Raw genomic sequence first — 20889 nt, 5'->3', positions numbered from 1 at the left:
TAGACCCAAGAAAGTCTCATCTCTATTGTCGTCGCACATCTTCCATCGGCACTACAGTAATTTCTCCCGAATTCGCGTTCAGATTGCGCACAAAATGAACAATTTGGGAAGAGGAGTTACGATGATTCGACCCTTGACATAACCTTGACATAACTATTAATATATAATTATATTTATTATATTTTATAATATATTACTATATTTCATTAATATAATTATATTAATATATAATTATTACCTAATTACCGATTGTCAACAACTATGAAAGCGAGACACAAGGCTCGAATAATCGTTTTCTTCCCAAATTGTCCATTTTTGTGCGCAATCCGAGCGCGAATCAGGAAGAAATTACTGTACTTGCTGGACAAGTTTACTATAGGCGCAGCTCTGAAACTTCCTCCAGATTTAGAAGGAGCTTCAAGACACCCTTCTCGAAGCCTTTGCGCGCGCGTAAGTACAAACACTAAATTTTAAAATACCTTCTATTTATTCCTGCAAGGTCAAGATATTTAAATGTGTCTTTGATCAGATGTGCCGCATATGGTTGTTTCGCGCGGTACTATCGCCATACGCCTAAATTCCTGAATATCCTTGAATAGACTGATGTGGCGTAATTGAAGACAGGCATCGTTTCTTTTGTTCTACATCTTGAATGGCAGCAGACAGTTCCACGTTCGTGTCGCGGTTCTGACAAAGGCACACACGTGTACATTTCGTGACCGAAAGTTTGCGTCTGGCATCCCGCTCAGTCGTTCCTTTACGTAAACAATTGACAACGACTTAACGAGGATTAATTAGATCGGACCTGGTAAAGAGTTCTTGTGACAGATCGCGACGCGGCCTTCGTTCAAACACTGTCGCGCAGTTTTTCCATGTGTTTCTTTAAACAATTATTTCTTGAACATGCGCTGATCTGTCGCGTCTCTTGTTTACTCGTGAGACGAGCGATCGACAAAAATTCGGCGAATAAGCTGTTTACGTGGCTCCTTACGAACATTACCGGACGGTTCATTAGTACGCAATAAAATGGAGCGCGCGGTTGCGTCACGCGTGACAATAAACGAATAAACGATGCTTGGTGGCGCTTTTCCTTTTAAAATTATCAATCAATTGATTCTGATTAATATAGATTAATATAAAATATAATTAATATAATATTATTATTTATTATTGATTATGTATAAATAACTAATAATATAATAATAAATACAAAAAACACGGAAATCGCACTTATATGTTGTACATGAAGATCTTTGGGATAAAGTAATTATTAGAGACAGTTTCTCAAGGAGCGCATGCATTCAGTTTATGTTGTGGTAAAATTATTATGTAACTATCACAGTAAAAATGAAATTATGGTAATGTAATCTATCAAAATGCAAGTTATTAGAAAAATTTGTTGCTGCGATTTACCTTAAAACATAAAAATAATATATATATATATTTATTTATTTATTTTATACATTTATTTATATCTTACTAAAGTTTAATAGCAATAACTATCAAATTGTGTTTTGCTTGACCTTTAGTTTAAAGAAACGAAAGCTCAGAGACAGAACGTTCCTTTTAACCCCAGATTTGTTGAGTTGGCGAAATCGACATATTCTAATTATAGCAATATATTTTTTACGTCCTTTAGGATAAGCACGGGAAGTGCTAAAGAATCAAAGACGCGATAATATTATTGTGATCTAAATAGCAAAAATGAAGCGCCGATGCAGCATTGCATCAAATAGACTACCACCCTGACCTTTCGTTTCGTTACAGCTAGATAAACGTTCCACAACACTTCGTTGCTTAAACATCGTAAGTAAACATCAAATATTGATAGAAGTCAGGAAATTAAACGAAGTAGCCGCTGAAAATAGTCCAAAGAACGCGACTGTTACGTGTGCGATTAGCATTTTTAACACGTGGTGTCAGCCGCTCTGACGACCGGCATTCGTAACACCGGTCTGTAAGGGTCAACCGTGACCGTAGCGCGAGACACAATTAGCATAAATCATTTTCAACGAAATCGGATGTCTGTGTGCGTTTTTCGCGCGAATGACGTTACCGATGCGAACTCGACGAAATTTTCGCCGTCTAATTGCCGCGAACAACGTTGACAAATTACGATCGCGTTAAACCAACGGCGGAATTCGAACGACGGATTTCTCGACCGCAGTGCTTAGAATGAAAATGCAATGTGAATTATACAAGAGATTCTTGGCGGTCAGATAATCGGAGAAAAAGCGTCAAGAATTATTCATAGATCTAATGTATGACCTTATCTTGATCAGTCTTTTCAATATACGCATATAATTGATTTACTACGTTCTTGTGACATAGCGAAAACATAGGACATTTTCCTCCACAACGACGGAAAGGAAACTAGTTTTCAAATATTGATACAAAGTGAACAATACGCGACAATAAATAACACTCTATTGTCATGTTCTAAGAAAATTATAATCAGTCAAAAACGTGGTATCGCAAATGAGGCATCTCTTTTTCAAAAGCAATTTCCGTTAACTTTAAAGTAAAACAATTTATATTATTATATTTAATATATACTATATATAAAAATTATTAAACTACGGATTTTACATAAAAATCTTATTTTGCATAGAGATCCGCAATCTAGTAATTACGTACGTAGAGATGTTACCCTCGGATATTGAGAATTTCTTAATATGTTGTCAACGTACAATGCTTTTCATTAATGGATGTTTATCTAAATTCTAAATTCAATAACTTCCGAATTTCTTGATTTTATTTGAAGATAGGACGTTGCCAAAACGATTACGCCACAATGAAAGCAATTACCAAAAAATGTCCATAATTAACTTTATTTGTATGTCGCGTTACTTTTACAAGATTTTTATAATTGTTCGACACAATCAAATAATTATTATCTCTTCATATATTATATAATTAACTCTAACGGGATGCGATAGTACTAACTATAATTATTCGAAATATATAGTAAATTCTTCCTAATTGACGCTCAGATTGTACACAAAAATGGACAATTTGGCGTCTCATATAGTACTCGATAGTAAATATCCGAATCTTCGAGTACTTCGAACAAGTCGGTTATTCACCATACATCGATTTGCGTTGTTATTAAAAATGTTCATTTTTTCGAGTTTCAATTCAAATTGAATTTTGTTAATAAGCGCCGACGATTTTGAGTCATCTAACGGTATGTAAACACGAATATTGACGTGTTCCTACAGAAACAACGCAAAGTGTAAAAACAACATTTTTTTGCAGTCCTGTTTGGATAAGAGCATTTAGCAGAACGGCGACTTCCTATTGATATGCTGTAAATTCTCCCTAATTGACGCTCAGATTGTGCAGAAAAATGTACAATTTGGGAAAAGGGGGACACGATTATTCGAGCATTGTGGCTTGTTTTTATAGTTATCGACTGTCAACAAGTATAAAAACATGCCGTAAGTATAATCGTACCTCCTATTGCCAAATTGTCTATTTTTGTTTCCAAGCTGAGCGTTAATTAGGAAGGGTTTACTATTGGGTTAAATAGTTTTAAAAGTAGTTTGGTCTGCGAAAATCGTTTCCTATTAATCCTTTGCACTCGAGTGGCGACACTGAGACGCCACTAAAAATTGCTATGCTATTTTTCAAAATAACTGTAATATTGGGTTGGCAACTAAGTAATTGCCGATTTCAGTTATAGATGTCTCTCACTCCCATTTTTATGATATCCGTAAATGTTATATTATAAAATTATTATTATTATTATTATGTTATTTTTTATTATCCGTGAATGTTAGCAACTGGACAAATGGAATGCAGCGGTCAAGGAAAAACGACCAGAATTGGTCAATCGTAAAGGTGTCATTTTCCAGCAGGACAATGCTAGGCCGCACACGTCTTTGTCCACTCGGCAAAAATTGATGGATATTGGTTGGGAATTGATGTCACACCCACCATATAGCCCTGATCTCGCGCCATCGGATTACCATTTATTTCGATCCCTGGACAACTCCTTTCGTGGTAAAACTTTTAATGATGATGATGCTGTAAAATCTCACTTAACTCAGTTTTTGGCCGAAAAGGATCAGACTTTCTACGAGCGTGGAATTTTCAAGTTGTCAGAGAGTTGACAAAAGGTCATCGAACAAAATGGAAAATACATTACAGATTGAACTTCATTCCAAGTAAAAAAAGTTTTTTATTTCATTGAACAAAACGGCAATTACTTAGTTGCCAACCCAATATATAAAGATTCGTTATCGATGCTATCAAAGTTCGCTAATAACAGCAATCAACTGTCAAATTAGCAAGCATCAGTCAAGTCTATGCTCTGCATAAGTAATACTTTAATGATACTCCATACATGTACATACGTGCAAACGATGTATCGTATTAACGCTAATCATTCCAATGTCGCTCAAATAACCGGTTTCACATGTTTTATTAAACTACCGATATTGTAGAGATGCTTCCTAGAGATGCTAGATATTATTGAAGAAATTTCATTATCCGACCATATTGTTATTATCAAAATTGCAAAAAGCCTAAGTGAATTCGGTCTTCTATTTTTCATAAAGCAATACATTTCAGGCACCGCTAAAAGGATGGTGGAATTTTTTATTAGTTATAGGATCGATAAAAATGTTCCTAGAAATTAAGGGGAGCGGCCATTTGAAATTAGCCAACTTAGTGCTCCATTTCCTCAGAATTCACTGGAGCCGTCACTTTCAAATGTTTAGAGCATCTAGCACCATACTAGATGTGTATTTTAGTAAAAGAGATTCCTCAAATATCAAATAGAAAACCTTATACAACTTGATCAATGTGTGAACTTCCTTGAACCGTAACCTTCAAGCTAGATGATGATGTTGTCAATCCGGTTCTAGGCCGGATTTAGAAAAAGTCTTTGGTTGAGGTGCGTGTCATTCTTAGTAATAAAAGCACACGAAATTTCACCTTGGTCGATCGAATGATTACCAAATAGAACATGACTATCTCAAAACGTGATTCAGACCAACGTGACTCAGACCAACTTTGTAAGAATTTCTCGCCCACTTCTAATATTCGAAACCTTATTTTAATCACAAATTCCGACCTCAAATACTATTTATTATCAGAATAAAAAAAGAATTGATTTCCTTCTACCCAAAAAAATGTCTACTCCCTTAAAAATTCATGATGTGCTTCTGGGTCCCTAAGAATGATCATCGCGATAGAACAATGAATTCTCATCGATATACAAAAATTTGTCGCCGGTCCAAAAAGTTTGTAGTCGGTGCAAACAAAAATTCGAGTTGCTTCGTCTGATTTTAACGCTTTCACGGCCGCGGCAAACACCTCGAAAATTTCATAAAATTAAAGTACTTTATTCGGTGAAATAAAGATTGCACAGCAAATGTATGTGACGTACATTACTTTTCCAACACTCTTACGCCTTGCGAATTTTAATAAAATTAAGAAATTATAATGGACAAGCGACGAAATTAATTTTCGAAAATTAAATTTGAAATACCTCTGTCACCCACATATGGGCGTCGCAGCGGCCAAAGTATTAATAGTGTAATTATAATACGCTTTCTTAATAGTGCAATAATGATAACAATTAATAATATGAACAGGATAAATTTGGTTAATAATTTAATTATGACACATTCTTCAAAAAGCTACGTCGGATTAACTTTTATAATTCAAAATTTCGCGAAGTCACGTGTACGTGACTCCAGCTGTCAAAGTGTTAAAAAAGTTATGCCGTTCTAAAATGTGTCCGAATATTTTCGTGACCAACTGAACATAAAATTAATATACCTGCCTCGTTCCTTTTTCTACTCCGGTCGTTCCGGAGCAAGTATGAACACCTAAATTGACGTTCCTGAAACGATGGTAATTCGTTTACGATCTAGGAAAAAAGAGAAAAGGATCATGGGAAAGCGAGCGCATGATTCCAGAAGACGCTAGTATGTGTGCGACAGACGCATCGCTATGGAATTTGCTAGAAATTCATTAATTTTTATTGGGTGCATCGGCGTACGAACGGTTCGTTTATTGGTATAATGAAGGCGAAACGACGATGCGGACATCAGGCACGTTCCATGACATAACACTGACGTGACAATGTTATCCGAGCTTGATGAAATTAAAGTGGCACGAGCTTATGGAGCCAGTTCTACGATGGCTTCTCTGTCTCGCTTTCTCTCTCTATCTTTCCCTGTTTCTCTTCCCCCGTTGTTCGTATGCACACAGCGATGAAATCGAGCATTGCACTTTTCTTCCGTTTCCCGGATGCGTTTCAGTATGATGTAAATACTAGAACACGAGTGACCCGTTAATTATAGCCTATTCTTCCCAGTCTCGCCGTCAGTTTGCAGTTACAATGACTTTAATGGTCTTGTCTTGCATGTGCATATTTGTGAATCCAGCATCGTGACAGTTTTGTTCCGCGAGTTTCGGAACGCGTTCATTTCGAACACTATCAATCGTAAACGGGTTCTGTCAGTCGACCCTTCTATGACACGGTATTTTGTGAACATAATTTCGATACAACACGGTGCGAAAATTGTAACAGTCCTCCTACAACACAGTATGTATTCTTATAACACGATTCTCTTTCTGACTCAGCTCATATTGATGGAATAGTAGAAATGTTTCTATCGCGTCACGATTTTTGTTGACATAAGCAGGACGTTTGCCTTGTACATATACAGGGTGTCCCAAAAGTTACTCAAAATCGAAAAATGGGAGGTTACTGACGTCATTTGAAGTAACTTTTTCCTCGACGCAAATGCAATCCGCCGGTTTGTTTACGAGTTATTAACGAGAAACAGTGATCAATGAGAGGCGAGATCGGAACTGGGCTTCGCTCGTTAGCTCGGCTCCCTTGCGCCAACCGAGGTGTCCCTCATTGGTCAGTGTTTTTTTCCTTAATAACTCGTAAACAAAGTCGCAGATTGCATTTGCGCTAAGGAAATAATTACATCAAATGATCTCAGGAAGCCCTCATTTCCCGATTTTGAGTAATTTTTAGGACACCCTATAATAATGCGTAGCTTACTGAAAACTAATTGAATAGACGGTTGCTCGTTAACTTTGGGCATCCATTCAGAGACGTATATTATTATAATCACTAAGTAAAAGAATTTTTGGTTAATTTCATTCGCAGTTCGACATTACACACAACATTAAATGAGGTATAATTTGTACTTTATAGTTTTACAAAAATGTTCTATGGTCGTTTCTGTTGTATGAAATCATTAAAAATAATTTTAAATGAACTTTTTTGGACTTCTATTGTTTTGAAATTTCTCACGATATAATTTCTCATAACGTTTTCCTTCATTTATATTGTTCCTAGATTTCTTCTAAGACGATTTCGATATAACGCGACATTCTGAGAACATAACTTAATTTACTTAATCAAGTTAAATTAAATTTATGTATTGTCGTTTTCAAATATTATGAAAATTTAATTTTTTTTAAGTTCCGATCAAAATGTAGTATATTTAAGATATTCTAGGTTAAATTAAATTTATAATTATTATATTATATATTATTATTCATAATTAATATATGAGAAGATTTAAAAGTAAATTTTAAGAACAATTAATATTAAAACTAGTTTCACTTAGTATACAAATTGTCTGTCACTTTCATTACAAATAGAATAAGTCGTAACATAGTGAGGGTATAGGAAAATGTTCTTGATCCAATTTTAGTTGAATCCAAAATTTTCATTTTCATTGAGAGGATTATATTATTATATTATTTTATTATTATAAAATTTTATATATAATTAAAATTATCGACGATGTTTTAGTATTCGTAAAGGAAAGAGTGGAAATTTACTGTTTTATCAGACTTGATGGACCGAATCTTTATTTGACGACATTATATTAGGATATATTAGGCTATATTTAAAATCAGTTTCATAATTAGGGAGTGTGTCTAGCGAACGGAAAACTTTAATCTGGGCTTTGTGTATTTTTTGCCAAGGCGTAAGGGATTTCTGTAAAATATGTAATTTCTATAAAACAAAATAACTTCCGTCTCTATATGGCGTCGTCACTCATTTGTTTCACACACACAACCATGTATACAGGATGTCCCAAAATTATGGTACTCCCGGGAAATTAGAGATTCCTGAGGTCATTCGAAGCAATTTTCTCCTTTACAAAAATTTTCCCCGAGGCATCGTTAACGAGTCATTAACGAAAAACACTGGCCAATGAGAGGCGAGCACGGCAGCCACAGAGCGACCAAGCCAACGAGCGCGCAAAGCCCACTTTCACTTATTGGCTCGACCGTCTAACGCTTCGTCAGCGTTTTTCGTTAATAATTCGTTAACGATGTCTCGAAGAACATTTTTATAAAGGAAAAAGTTGCTTCGAATCACCTCAGGAACCTCTCATTTCACGCAAATATCAATTTTGGGGCACCCTGTATACATACACATTTACCTTATTGCTATCAATTCACACGTCGGCACACTTATTCTTGCATACTGTACACTTTCTTATAAAGGGTAGTTTTTAATGAAATCCAATTACAGTAAATTCTCCCTGATTGACGCTCAGCTTGTACACAAAAATGGATAATTTGGGAAGAGGAGATACGATTGTTCGAGCCTTGTGGCTTGTTTTTATAGTTACCGATTGTCAACAACTATAAAAACGTGCCGCAATGCTAGAATAATCGTACCTCCTCTTCCCAAATTGTCCATTTTTGTTTCCAAGCTGAGCGTAAATTAGGAAGAATTTACTGTATTATGAATCAAGTGAATTTCTGGACATTGTCCCGGTGTTGATTTATCATTTAAATTGATTAAAAACCTGTCTAGACAGGGATTTCTTGTCGCATGATGAAAGCATGGTGGGAATGGCCCAATCCTCGAATCATGAGGGTCTGATTCACGCGTTGACTAATTGCCCCCGTTATCAGATTATAGATTTACAATCCGACCGCGTCATAATTAACGGAGACGTGTACACTTACTTAACACTTTAGTATCAATTTAACTAGTTAATATAGTAATATATCTTCGAAACACATCCTACAGCGTGTCTCTAGTTGAATTTCTTAAAATATGGCCTAGATGCAAAAATCAGTCTGCGTATTGTATTGTGTTACAAAATATACTTCCTCTCATGATTTGTAATTTGTGCAATCATAGGTTCGTGCTTTTTATTAGTTATGCCTTGAAATCTCGTTGATATACCTTTCTTGGTAATAAAGAGTAATAAAAATTAGAAATTTTATTAAAATTGTTCTACCCATAATTTAATAATTTCAATAACTCCTGGCACAATCATAGTAAATATAAGCGCACAGGAGTACTATATTTGACCTAAAATATCTAATCTTTTCGGTTAATAATTAAGAAAAAATTCTCGTGGAGGATTCAATTTTTGACGAAGTACAGTAAATTCTCCCTAATTGACGCCCAGCTTGTACACAAAAGTGGGCAGTTTGAGAAGTGGAAATACGATTATTCGAGCCTTGCGGCTCGTTTTTATAGCTGTTGAAAATCGGTAACTATGAAAACGAGGCGCAAGGCTCGAATAATCGTATCTCATCTTTCCAAATTTATTCATTTTTGTGCACAAGCTGAATGTCAATTAGAGAGAATTTACTGTAATCGAGGAAATTACTGGTTCTGTAAATAAATATTTATTGAAAAATATGCATCTAAATATCCGAAATATCAATGAGGATACTTGAGGAAGAAATAATTCAAAGATACAATCGATGACGCACACAAATTAATGCGTAATACATGTACGTACTTGCAAGACCGATAAAGAGTGGATGAAATAATGGAGAATCCAAGTTCAATTAATTTAATCTTTCCTTTCGTCGGCAATTAATCATCAAGCGTCGTTGACCAGGGATCGTAATCGCCGATAATGCAATTAGGCTTTTCGCGAAAGATTCGATTCGACATAATTCGAGATGTTCAACAGCGAAACGATTTTAAATTTGCCCGATGAAGACAGCCGTGCTCACGTGAATTTCCAGACACGCGGGTCTGATTTCTTGTCGCGATGGAGGAATCGACAAGTATTACATTACCTTATCGTTCCATGGGGATTACATCGGTCGGCATTTACAACGGGAGTTAAGTTACCGTTTCACGACAAACGCCAAAGTTTCGCGGCAACGATAAAAGAAAAAAGCTGCAATTACTTCGTAATTCGCACAATTAGTGGGGCTAGGGCGAATGACGATGCTCTGTTTCGCTGACGTCATTCGATAGTTGGTATTATTCCGTCATTCGTTGCTGAAAAACGGACAGATGTCAATAGGTTATCGATAACATATCGAGGATATATTTTTAGAAAAAGGTAATTCTCCTAGTTGATATTATTTTAGTACTGAGAGTTTATCGTAGATAACAATTTTTACTGATCATTGGACACGAGTCATGCTACAAGAAATATTTACCACACAACTAACAAACCTAACTTCACGAAAAAGTTCGAGACATGTTGCACAATGATAAAAATGTAATTTTGTCTTAAAAGGTTGTTCGATCAATTTTATACGCGAATAGAACTCTTATAAATGTAACCCATAAAATATTCCCTTCAATTGTAACTAAGTAAAAAATATTTTATGTCCAATTTGAATCCCGCAGATGTTGGGTTTTCTCCCAGTGTTCATTCGTTGCTCCAGTCTTCTCAAAAAAATTGACTTCCATATCCGAAAGTTCAGGATTCGGTACAAGGTCACATCACACTACATATAAGCCGTTTATTTTGAAAGTGGCATAAGTCACTTTGTTTTTAAGTCGATATATTTAAGGGTTTGCGTTTTAACACGTTTCAAAATATGGATGCTAACTTTCGAGAAGATTTACTTGTATTTGTTATCTCAGGATACTGATATCTTTCTCAGTATAAATAATTTCGTATAAACATTAAAAAATCACCACTTTTCATTACGGTAAAGTGACTCTCTCTTATGCCACTTTCAAAATAAACGACTCACATTTGAAAGTATTTTTTAAACTCCGCGTTCTCCGGTAACGGGATCTCTAGACGTCTTCCTATTTTATCGACGGTGACGAAGCTGCGTGTGTTAGTAACTTAATACTGTTCCATATTGTGTACCTCACGTGGCCATGTGTTCGCGAAAGACCCCGTTATCGTACAGCGTGCGACCGTATTTCGAGGGTTGATAAAAGAAATGATAAAATATTTTTATAAATACTATTTTTAATAACATAATTATAAAATTAATAATAATTTTAAAATATATATAGTCATTTGAAAAACAATATCGAAGGCCTTGAAAACCACGAGAAAAAGCAACATTTCAAAAAATAACCCCTGCGCGATACTGGTTACACACTTAATACTATACCATAGAAATCAATGAAATATTTTTTTCTTTACCACGATTAAATAAGATATTTTGTCGTGCCACTCTGCAAATATTAACAAAAAAGTAAATATTTATTTAAAATTCAAAATGCTAATGTAATTTAGGAAATAATTCTCGAAAATATTTAGATCTTTTATTTGAGATACTATTTTATTCAGCCCTGGAAAACAGCAATCAAAAATAAGAGTTATTTGATACCTTTTTATAGACAAAATTAATAGCCGAAACTTGTTTATTATTTAAGTTGAGGGCATTAACCGCAAGCTGAAATTTTGTCAATCAACCATATGATTACAAAATTTTCGAGTTTCAACCGTTTTAGTTACACGGTTAAATTGGTTATAAGCAACCGAAGAAATTCCTCCTGATTAGTTAACCATTATTAATGAGGTGAATTCTATTTCGGTCATTTATATTATTTCGCCAAAGCAGCTAGAACAACCGAAGTAGCGTTTCCATCGTCGATGATCGTTATCGGCAATGAAAATGATTTTTCCGTCGTTCATAATCTTTATTTGTAACGCAAATCATTTTAATCGAATAAATAATTGTTATTCTACAACTGTTTTCCAAACTAATCCCGGTAGAAAGTTTCTTCGATCGAATTGGCAAGCAACACCCCCGATTGTCCGAAATTGTGCTGGCCGATCGCGTCTGAGCACGTGCTAATGTGCACATGGTGGGGCGGGATCGCGGTGCACGTGTAAACAATTCTCGGCGCATGCGCGGGCATTCCAGTCAGTCGGTGTAGTAGCGGTCACGTGACCGACGCGTGTATATAATCCAGTGATCGGCCGGCCGGCGTCGCATACGCCATACGCGGACGATTGTTCGAGGGTTAGTGACCTTTTTGTTTCTCTACGAAAGCAGGAAGCAACAAATCGTTTTTGAAGTTGCTTCAAAGTAAACGCTGCGACGCCGTTGCGATCGAATTGTTCGTGTACACCCGATTTGTATACGAACCAACAGAAAAAGAACGATACGCGCGCTGAAGTTGTTCGCAGCGCAAACTGCTGATTTGACTTTCGTTCCGATTTGAAATCGCTCGCGGGTGCGCTCGGTCGGGAAATTCGCGGTGACAGTTCTGCCGATCAGACTGAGGTGAGACAGTTCGATTAACCCGAGGACCGGAAGCAGACAAGACGACAGGGTGCAAACTCTACTCGGATCTGAATTTTCCGGACCTGAATTTTCGATAACCCGATTCTCGTCCATCGCGATGGAGGACCAATGGGATTACTCTCTTACGAACGGTAAATTTCATGATTTTGTCCTCTCATTCTGGCTTGTTCTTTTTTATCGCCGAATCTATTAGTTTCATGAGAATATGAAAAACTGGAAATATTTGTGTTCTCTAAGTTTATTTAATCAACAGTTTTCACGTGTTAACGGGATGAAACATTTCTATAGATTAATTCGACAGCTTATTTTGAAAATGGCCTAAGTCCATTTTCCAAAAGCATCGAGCTAGCTACTTTAATATTCACATTTCTACGTTACATATAATTTCATTTCAGCAAAAAACGCAATAACCCTTGGAAATACAAAAACATACTACCATGATATCAGTTACCAATATTTTTTAATTCATTAACACGCAAAATCCTTAAATATTTGGATTTCAAAATAAATGGATTTCGGCCACTTTCAAAATGAACGGCTTAATTCACAATTTGTTGACCTATTAACGCTTCTATTGGCAGAAAAGATTTGCAATTCTAAATGGAATTTCATTAATATTTACGAATTAACACTACTTCTAGACGCGTTAGTTTTTCTATAGACCTTAATGAAACACGTGGAAATTTAAATTGTCAGAATCTAAATAGTCAGATATCAATATTTACATTTTGAGTCCAAATGGACCCGAGCACCGCAGTCGAATATTAATGCGTTGAGTTTGGCTACAATCTTTTTATATGTTCATTTATGCAAATTCGTGTTGCAAATATATTCCCATACATACGTGTATGGGATTGAACTTAAGTTGTTTTAAATGATTTTTACAAAATTACGCGAAACAATGAAATCGTAGAGGAGCTCTAAACATAAAATCAACATTTGTTAAGACTACAATAAATACACAGTATAAATTACACCCAGCAATCGGTTGCATTGCCGGTGTGCATACAACATATACAATAATACTGTGCACATTTTACGTTTAGTACGAATACTTTTGTCCAGCGCAGTAGGACTCGCACAGATAATGCTTTCACGGTTAAATCTATATTAGCTCGTAACATGTTTTATGCAGTATAGTTGATGAAATATTCAACTCACTGTCTCATCCGGTTCAGCGACGAAACGGAGGAAATAACGATACTGCGGGTTATCCTGACTACAGTGAATTTGAATCTTGAGGACACTTTGAGACATCGCAGAAAATTTATACAGCAGCAAAACAAAAGTTCGAGACACATCTCGGCCGCTGAAGTCTCGGAGTGCTTATTTTTAATTCGTATTCCCTTTTACGCTAAACACGACTTCCAGAAATCGGTTACTACTTACATGCATACTTTGTTTAACTCTTCTGTGGTAACTGGTTTGAACGCGACTTTCGAAGACTGACACCCGCGTCTCGTGACTTTTATTTGCTTCTGAATCTATTAGGACTGTTGATGTAATTATGATCAACTTCATAACAGATCCATAAATCTTTAAATACGCAGAACCGGATGACGAACTTTGCAGTTATTTTGTTGGACGTTCTGATTTTCAGAATCTGTAATCTTTTCTTCAGCATTTTATCTAGATTCTTCAAGTAACGTGTCTCGTTACTTGAAGCCTTCAAAAAAGGCTAACTTTTCTAAAAGTGCATAAAATTGCTTGTATTATTGCAACAATTTGAAAAAATTGGTTTGTCATATCCAAACAAAATATTCTCTTCGTAATTTGCAGGGATTTTAAGGAAAATTGCAAACTTTGCGTTTTACGAAATTGTTATCTATGTCTGTGATGATAATATAAATCCGTATGCACATTTTGTAAAACGATGTCAGCTATGTATATGCTGAAAATGTTGTCCAATAACGTTGCTACGAATTATAATCAATTAGAAATAGTGAAAATCCAGCCAAGTGCAATTTTGTCGCAAAATTATTTGTACATCAGCTATCATATATATATATATATATATATATATATATATATATATATAATCCTTGTAACATCTCAAAACGAACCAACTTTTAAGAAAATTATTCTGCTCTAAAAGTTAAAAATTATAGAGTGTCTACTAGTTTAGTGTAACTGCATAAACTCCGCGATATACTTGTAAATAACTTTATTAAACAGAGATCAAAAAGAAAAGCAACTTAATACAAGCTTCTATTGAATTTTGTATGTTACATATATGATCACGTTGTCCTCTATATCACTGTTCCACAATTGGGAATATTCGGGGTCGCGTTACAAGAACGACGAAAGTTATTTGCCTCGTATAATGCGTCACACTCCATTATAAAGTCACACATTTATGTTAATGGCGATCATCGCGTACCTAACGCTGTATATTCCGTACCACAGCAAACGAATTGTTTCTCTCGTTTTCTCGAATGTAATTCGATATTTATCTTCGGCCGTGCATCATCGCGCCGAAAGGAGCATCATCCCTCGTTTCAATCGTCCGAAAAGAAACGACCGCCAGCCTGCTAGTAAAAATAGTTTAACAGGCGAAACATTTTTGACAGACGCTGACTAAGTAAACACGATAAAAGGAACGGTCACGGTGTCGATCATAATTAGACGACCTCCAAGGATTTTCAAGATCGCGAGGAAATCGTAAAACTTCGGAACACAGCGCTCGACGATATACATCGCGTTATCTTTTATTTTTAGTCCGGCCACAATATGGACAATCGCTAAAAATGATTGATCGCGCGGAGAACAATCGAGTCCACTCAACGACACTCGCAATCAGATTTCTCGGCTGCATTATTTTCTGTTATAATTGTTTGATCCTGTGAAAACTATACTAGGAAAGTCATCTCTTTACGTCACCGCTCGGATTTCCGACGTACGTGATTCTTTGTTCTAATCTTCCTTATCATACAAAAGATGTAACTAGTCACCGGATTCTTCGGTTATGAGACAGCACGTTTGCAAAATATGTATGTTCTTCGCGGAGAGAACAGACACAATGACCGACGTTACACGCATCGCGCGAATCTACGAAACGCGTTGCATATTCGTGTACTGAGCAGATTAGATAGCGACGGTATCAGTAAATGTTATTGTTTCGATTGCTTAACCGGAAGACAAGGAACTTGCTGTGTAAAAGGTGCTTTCGACGCCTGTCACCGCGTCGCGCAGCAGTCCGGGTCGCTTCATGATATCGTTGTCGGGGAAAGACAATTTCTACCAAAATAGATAGCTATTCAATTTGCATTACATTCTAAGAGTCTATATGAAAGATGAAGAAATGAATATTTGAGCTTCAACACTTAAAAGAAAAATTCAAGTCACTCGAAAATGTTACGAATTGAAACGTCTCAAAACCATTGAAAGATATTTTAAGCTGAAAATATTTTAGCTGATCTTTTTCGCGAATGATTCGATCATTTTGTTCCATGCTTTTATACGTATTCTCAATAGGAACTCATGCTAATAATATTAGGTTGATGTGTATGCAATGTCGGATTTTTAAGCGAATATATAAAACTGCATATCTTTTTTCAAAAGCTGTTTATTTCATCAAAATATGCTCCATTTGCTTCAATACACTTTCCCAACGAGATTTTAATGCATAGATGCCTGTCTTAAAGAAATTCTGATCTTTAGGATCAATAAACTCTGACATGGAATTTTTCAGTCTGTCTTCATTTTCGTACTGTTTAGCCCGTAAAGACTGATCCAAATGTTTAAAAAAATGAAAGTCTGTTGGCCGAAAATCCGGCGAATAAGCTGAGTGCTGCAAAATTTCATATTTTAATTCGTTTGATTTTGCAATTGTTTTGTACGACGTATGAAGCCGAGCGTTGTACTGGCAGTACTTTTCAGTTGTAATTGTCTTCCCAATTCGAAGGAATCAGTAGTGAATTACTCCAATCACATTCGTTTCCACCAATGCTTTCACAGCATCGTTTTTCACAGACGTTTTAGGTCTTCCACGCGGTTCATTTTGTACGGAAAAATCACCAGACCGAAAATTTTCAAACCAACGCTGCACTTTTCGATCGTTAACAATATTCTTCCAAAAGGCCTGGTTTATATTGCGAACAGCTTTTGCAGCATTATTACCAAGTTTATACTCGTATAAAAAAATTACACGAATATCAGTTGAATTCGTATTCTTACGAAATTCAAAATAAATAACAAAATGGAACACTTTTGAGAAAATATTCTTTGTTGAAATGTGACTCTGGCAATGAACAGTACGACTATAAACGAGGTTATGCCAAAAACAAAAGCATAACGAAAACAGGGAGACAAAGGTTTACGTGTAAAGAAAATCCGACATTTCATATGCGCCAACCTAATACATTAAAAGAGTATTAAAAATCTCGTCAGAAACAACTGACAGGAGATAACTTTCAAATTCCAAAGAAGAATATTGCCGGCTCAACTTCCTCTAAATAGATAACCGTACAAGAGTAATTTTCCACCTTGTCCCACTTCCAAAATTATCACTGTTTAAAATCATTTACGTTTGCATCTATCATTGAAACTTCACGTTGAGCTACAATTTGTCCAAGGAATTATTAACATTGTAGACACCTAGTATGTTTAACATAATATGTAATTATGGCATTTAGAAGTCTAGAACTTTTGTTTCTTGAGATCTGTACAAATACAATCGTACGTCGAATTTTATTTAAGTAGAACAATCATTTCCGATGTTATATCATTTTATATTTTATTCAAAGCGTTAGTTACCACTTCGCGAATAAATATGTTCGAATTGTTGATAGGCGATCTGAGGAAATTCTACGGGTGCGAAGAGTTAACTCTAAACCTATAGAGTACTAGAGATGTCTGACATGTGTTGCTTTACGACTGAATATATTTAAACAATTTGCTATTTCTATTACAATGTGTACTGCAGTTGAGAAATTTATTTAGTCATTTCCTTTGAAAGCCTCCTTATAATTGAAACAATTCGAAAATAAACGAATTGTGATGCCCGAATTTCGATTAGTTACATTTTCTCCGAGTGTGTTTAGAATATCACGTTTGAATATTTACATTTTTTATACACAAAGAGAAGACAAAATAAAATGGAAATACTCAATGAACCAATTAGCCACTTAGATTGCGGTCTAAAATGGTCAATTTGGGAAAAGACTCGTTTTTATAGTTACCGATTGTCAACAACTACAAAAACTATCACCTCTGAAACTATTTCAACTATTTTCTCCTCTCAAATTGTTCATTTTTCTGCGCAATCTGAGCGCGAATTAGGGAGAAATTACTGTAACTACAAATAATAAACGCTGTATATAATTATTGTGACTCAGAGATTTGAATGGCACTCGTGTCATTTAGCATCACAATGAAAATCCTCCCATAACATTGCCAGCTCGTTCGTTCATGGTATCGATCCGAAAACGAAGTTCAAAGCGCGATCCAGCGAAGGGTGAATTGCGTGGCGAATTGCCGGACAAAAAAACGGCAATTCTGGCAGTGATAAGAGGATTTCGTGCTCCACCGTTCGATTTCCACGGTGTCACGATGGCACCAGGCTCACTGACCTAAGGCCATTGTCTTCGAATGCAGGGCGTCCCACTCGTGCCAAGGGACGGCGTTGCCTTCGCCATGCTACCGCGGGACACTACCTGTTCCCCGGGTAAACGAAAATCAATAATTTTCCTCGTTGTGCTTCAGGCCGATGCACCTGTTCTCCCAGGTATAGGCGAGCCCGTGCCTCTTGCGCTATAGCGCGATTGTGATTCTTGCGCGTAGCTGTCGGGTTAACTGCCTGACAATGACCGGAAAGGATCATTAGAACAGTCTTTGCATGTAGAGGTTTTCTCGCTAATGATTCCTGCCGCGTTCTCCATAAACGACCCGTCCACGGACGGCAAGAATTATTCCGGCACAATAAACACACTATTCTAAAGAAAAATTCTTACCACTCGCGGCGGGTTTCCCTGCGACCCACTCTCCGAGATTTATTCGAACTCGATAAACAGCGTCTGGTCTAATGCCTCTTGCCATGAAGGATATAAATCGCGATGTGCAAGAATTATTCGAGCTTTTCCATTGTGCTCTCGGACACAGTCCTAGATAACATTCAAGAAAGCAATATTGTTGAAATAATTGAAGGCTGAATGATTTGAATAAATGGATACTGTTAACTCTTTGCACACTCGAAGCTATTTTAATTATATTTTTAACATATTTTCTGATCTACAGTGTTTCTATTTTATATGATTTATTGCGATTTTATTTCATTTTTAACGGTCTTTTAGATATGAACGAGTCTGATACTATTGGGTTGGCAACTAAGTAATTGCCGATTTGTTCAATGAAATAAAAAATTATTTTTTACTTGGAATGAAGTTTCATCTGTTATGTATTTTCCATTTTGTTCGATGACCTTTTGCCATCTCTCTGACAACTTGAGAATTCCACGCTCGTAGAAAGTCTGGTCCTTTTCGGCCAAAAACTGAGTTAAGTGAGATTTTACAGCGTCATCATCATTAAAAGTTTTACCACGAAGGGAGTTGTCCAGGGATCGAAATAAGTGGTAATCCGATGGCACGAGATTAGGGCTATATGGTGGATGTAACATCGATTCCCAACCAATATCCATCAATTTTTGCCGAGTGGGCAAAGACGTGTGCGGCCTAGCATTGTCCTGCTGGAAAATGACACCTTTACGATTGACCAATCCTGGTCGCTTTTCCTTGACCGCTGCATTCAATTTGTCCAGTTGCTAACATTTACGGATAATAAAAAATAACATAATAATAATAATAATAATTTTATAATATAACATTTACGGATATCATAAAAATGGGAGTGAGAGACATCTATAACTGAAATCGGCAATTACTTAGTTGCCAACCCAATATTACAGTTATTTTGAAAAATAGCATAGCAATTTTTAGTGGCGTCTCAGTGTCGCCACTCGAGTGCAAAGGATTAATAGGAAACGATTTTCGCAGACCAAACTACTTTTAAAACTTTGAGGACGAATGCCGACATGTCGTCGACAATAGGACTGTACCACTTATTCCAGAAGTTGCAAGCATGTAATTTACTTCTGTACGTAACAAAAGATCGGGACACATTGTTCATTCTTCTCGTTACGATACATAATGGCAATATTCTCAGGTCCTTAAAAAATGTTCGCGCGCGTTCACGAAAGATGAAAATATATTATTGTTTAGAGGACCTGTTAATTAAATCTCGTAATTAAATCTTTACCGAATCGAATAAGATATTTCATTTATTTATTCTCAGATTCGTGCAATAAAGAATGTTATACGTAGATCGCCCCTGATCGAACTATTTAACATGCACGTGTTTGTGTAACAAAGAATCTAAATATCGAGAATCCGGATAATCGAGGTTGTATCGTGCAACAAATTATTTATTATATTTTCTTGAATTAGTTTCTCATGGAAGTTCTTCCTTATTGTCGAAAATCCCCTATCCCCCCTTCCCAAATTGTCCATTTTTGTATACAATCTGACCGTCTCAATTAGAGAGAATTTACTGTATTTCACTCCGACAGCTGGTCAAAATCATTTTATTCGTTTTTGTGACAACAGAAGTACAGTAAATTCTCCCCAATAGACGCTCAGCTTGCAAAAAAGATAGACAATTTCGGAAGAGGAGATACAATTATTCCAGCCTTGCGGCTCGTTTTTACAGTTCTTGACAATCTGAAATTGTCCATTTTTGTTTCCAAGCTGAGCGTCAATTGGGGAGAATTTATTATAAATAATTTACTTAATATAAAGTAAACGTAAAGTAGAGTAAATCTTAGTAACAATTTACTTATATAGATTTTTCAATCTTTATAAATATTATGTGTATAATATTATACGTAAAATAACAAAGAATATAAATATCGAGAATCCGGATAATCTCGAGGTTGTATCGTGTAACAAATTATTTATTATATTCTTGTGAATTAGTTTCTCATCGAAGTTCTTAAGAAATAGCATAAAGAATCATCAAAACGGATCAGTCTGTTTCGACGACATAAACCGCAGGGGCCACGGGAAACCCGGTTACGAGAGCTCTAAAAATGATTAGTCCGCAATAAATTCGGTGGTCGAATAATTCTTGCGGTAGGGTCCGCAAGCGGGCCCTACCAGCGGCACAAATTGACCGACGATAATAAAGATAGCGGCCCGTAGATTCTTGCCGCGAGTGTCATAAGCCGGCGTAGTGGCCGCGGCAAGACTGATTGCGGTACAATGCCCGCCCACTCCGAGGCCGCATTCTCGCGCACAGCCCAGTTGTAATCTCGTGGCCGTGTATAGACCACGTGGATAAGTTGTATACACACAAAGTACTGACCGCGGATACGTGAATATAATGCGAGAATGGAGAGCACGTTGTACCCCGGAT

The 20889-nt window shown here is 36.2% G+C and overlaps 1 protein-coding gene across 1 annotated transcript in view; it reads left to right on the top strand.

The window, feature by feature from the left end:
• The first annotated feature begins 12161 nt into the window (after positions 1–12161).
• The window catches only part of CAH1 (carbonic anhydrase 1), a 69155-nt gene continuing 60427 nt past the window's right edge, over positions 12162–20889 (top strand). Inside the window, exon 1 of the mRNA XM_033467439.2 lies at positions 12162–12614. Coding sequence (XP_033323330.1) covers positions 12581–12614 — 34 coding nt within the window. The 5' untranslated portion in view covers positions 12162–12580. The remainder of the gene's footprint in view (positions 12615–20889) is intronic.

Source organism: Megalopta genalis, chromosome 8 (genome assembly GCF_051020955.1).
Source record: "Megalopta genalis isolate 19385.01 chromosome 8, iyMegGena1_principal, whole genome shotgun sequence".
NCBI classification, from domain to species: Eukaryota; Metazoa; Arthropoda; class Insecta; order Hymenoptera; family Halictidae; genus Megalopta; species Megalopta genalis.
Note: the sequence above shows the minus strand (reverse complement) of the source record. Positions and strands in the feature narration are given on the sequence as shown.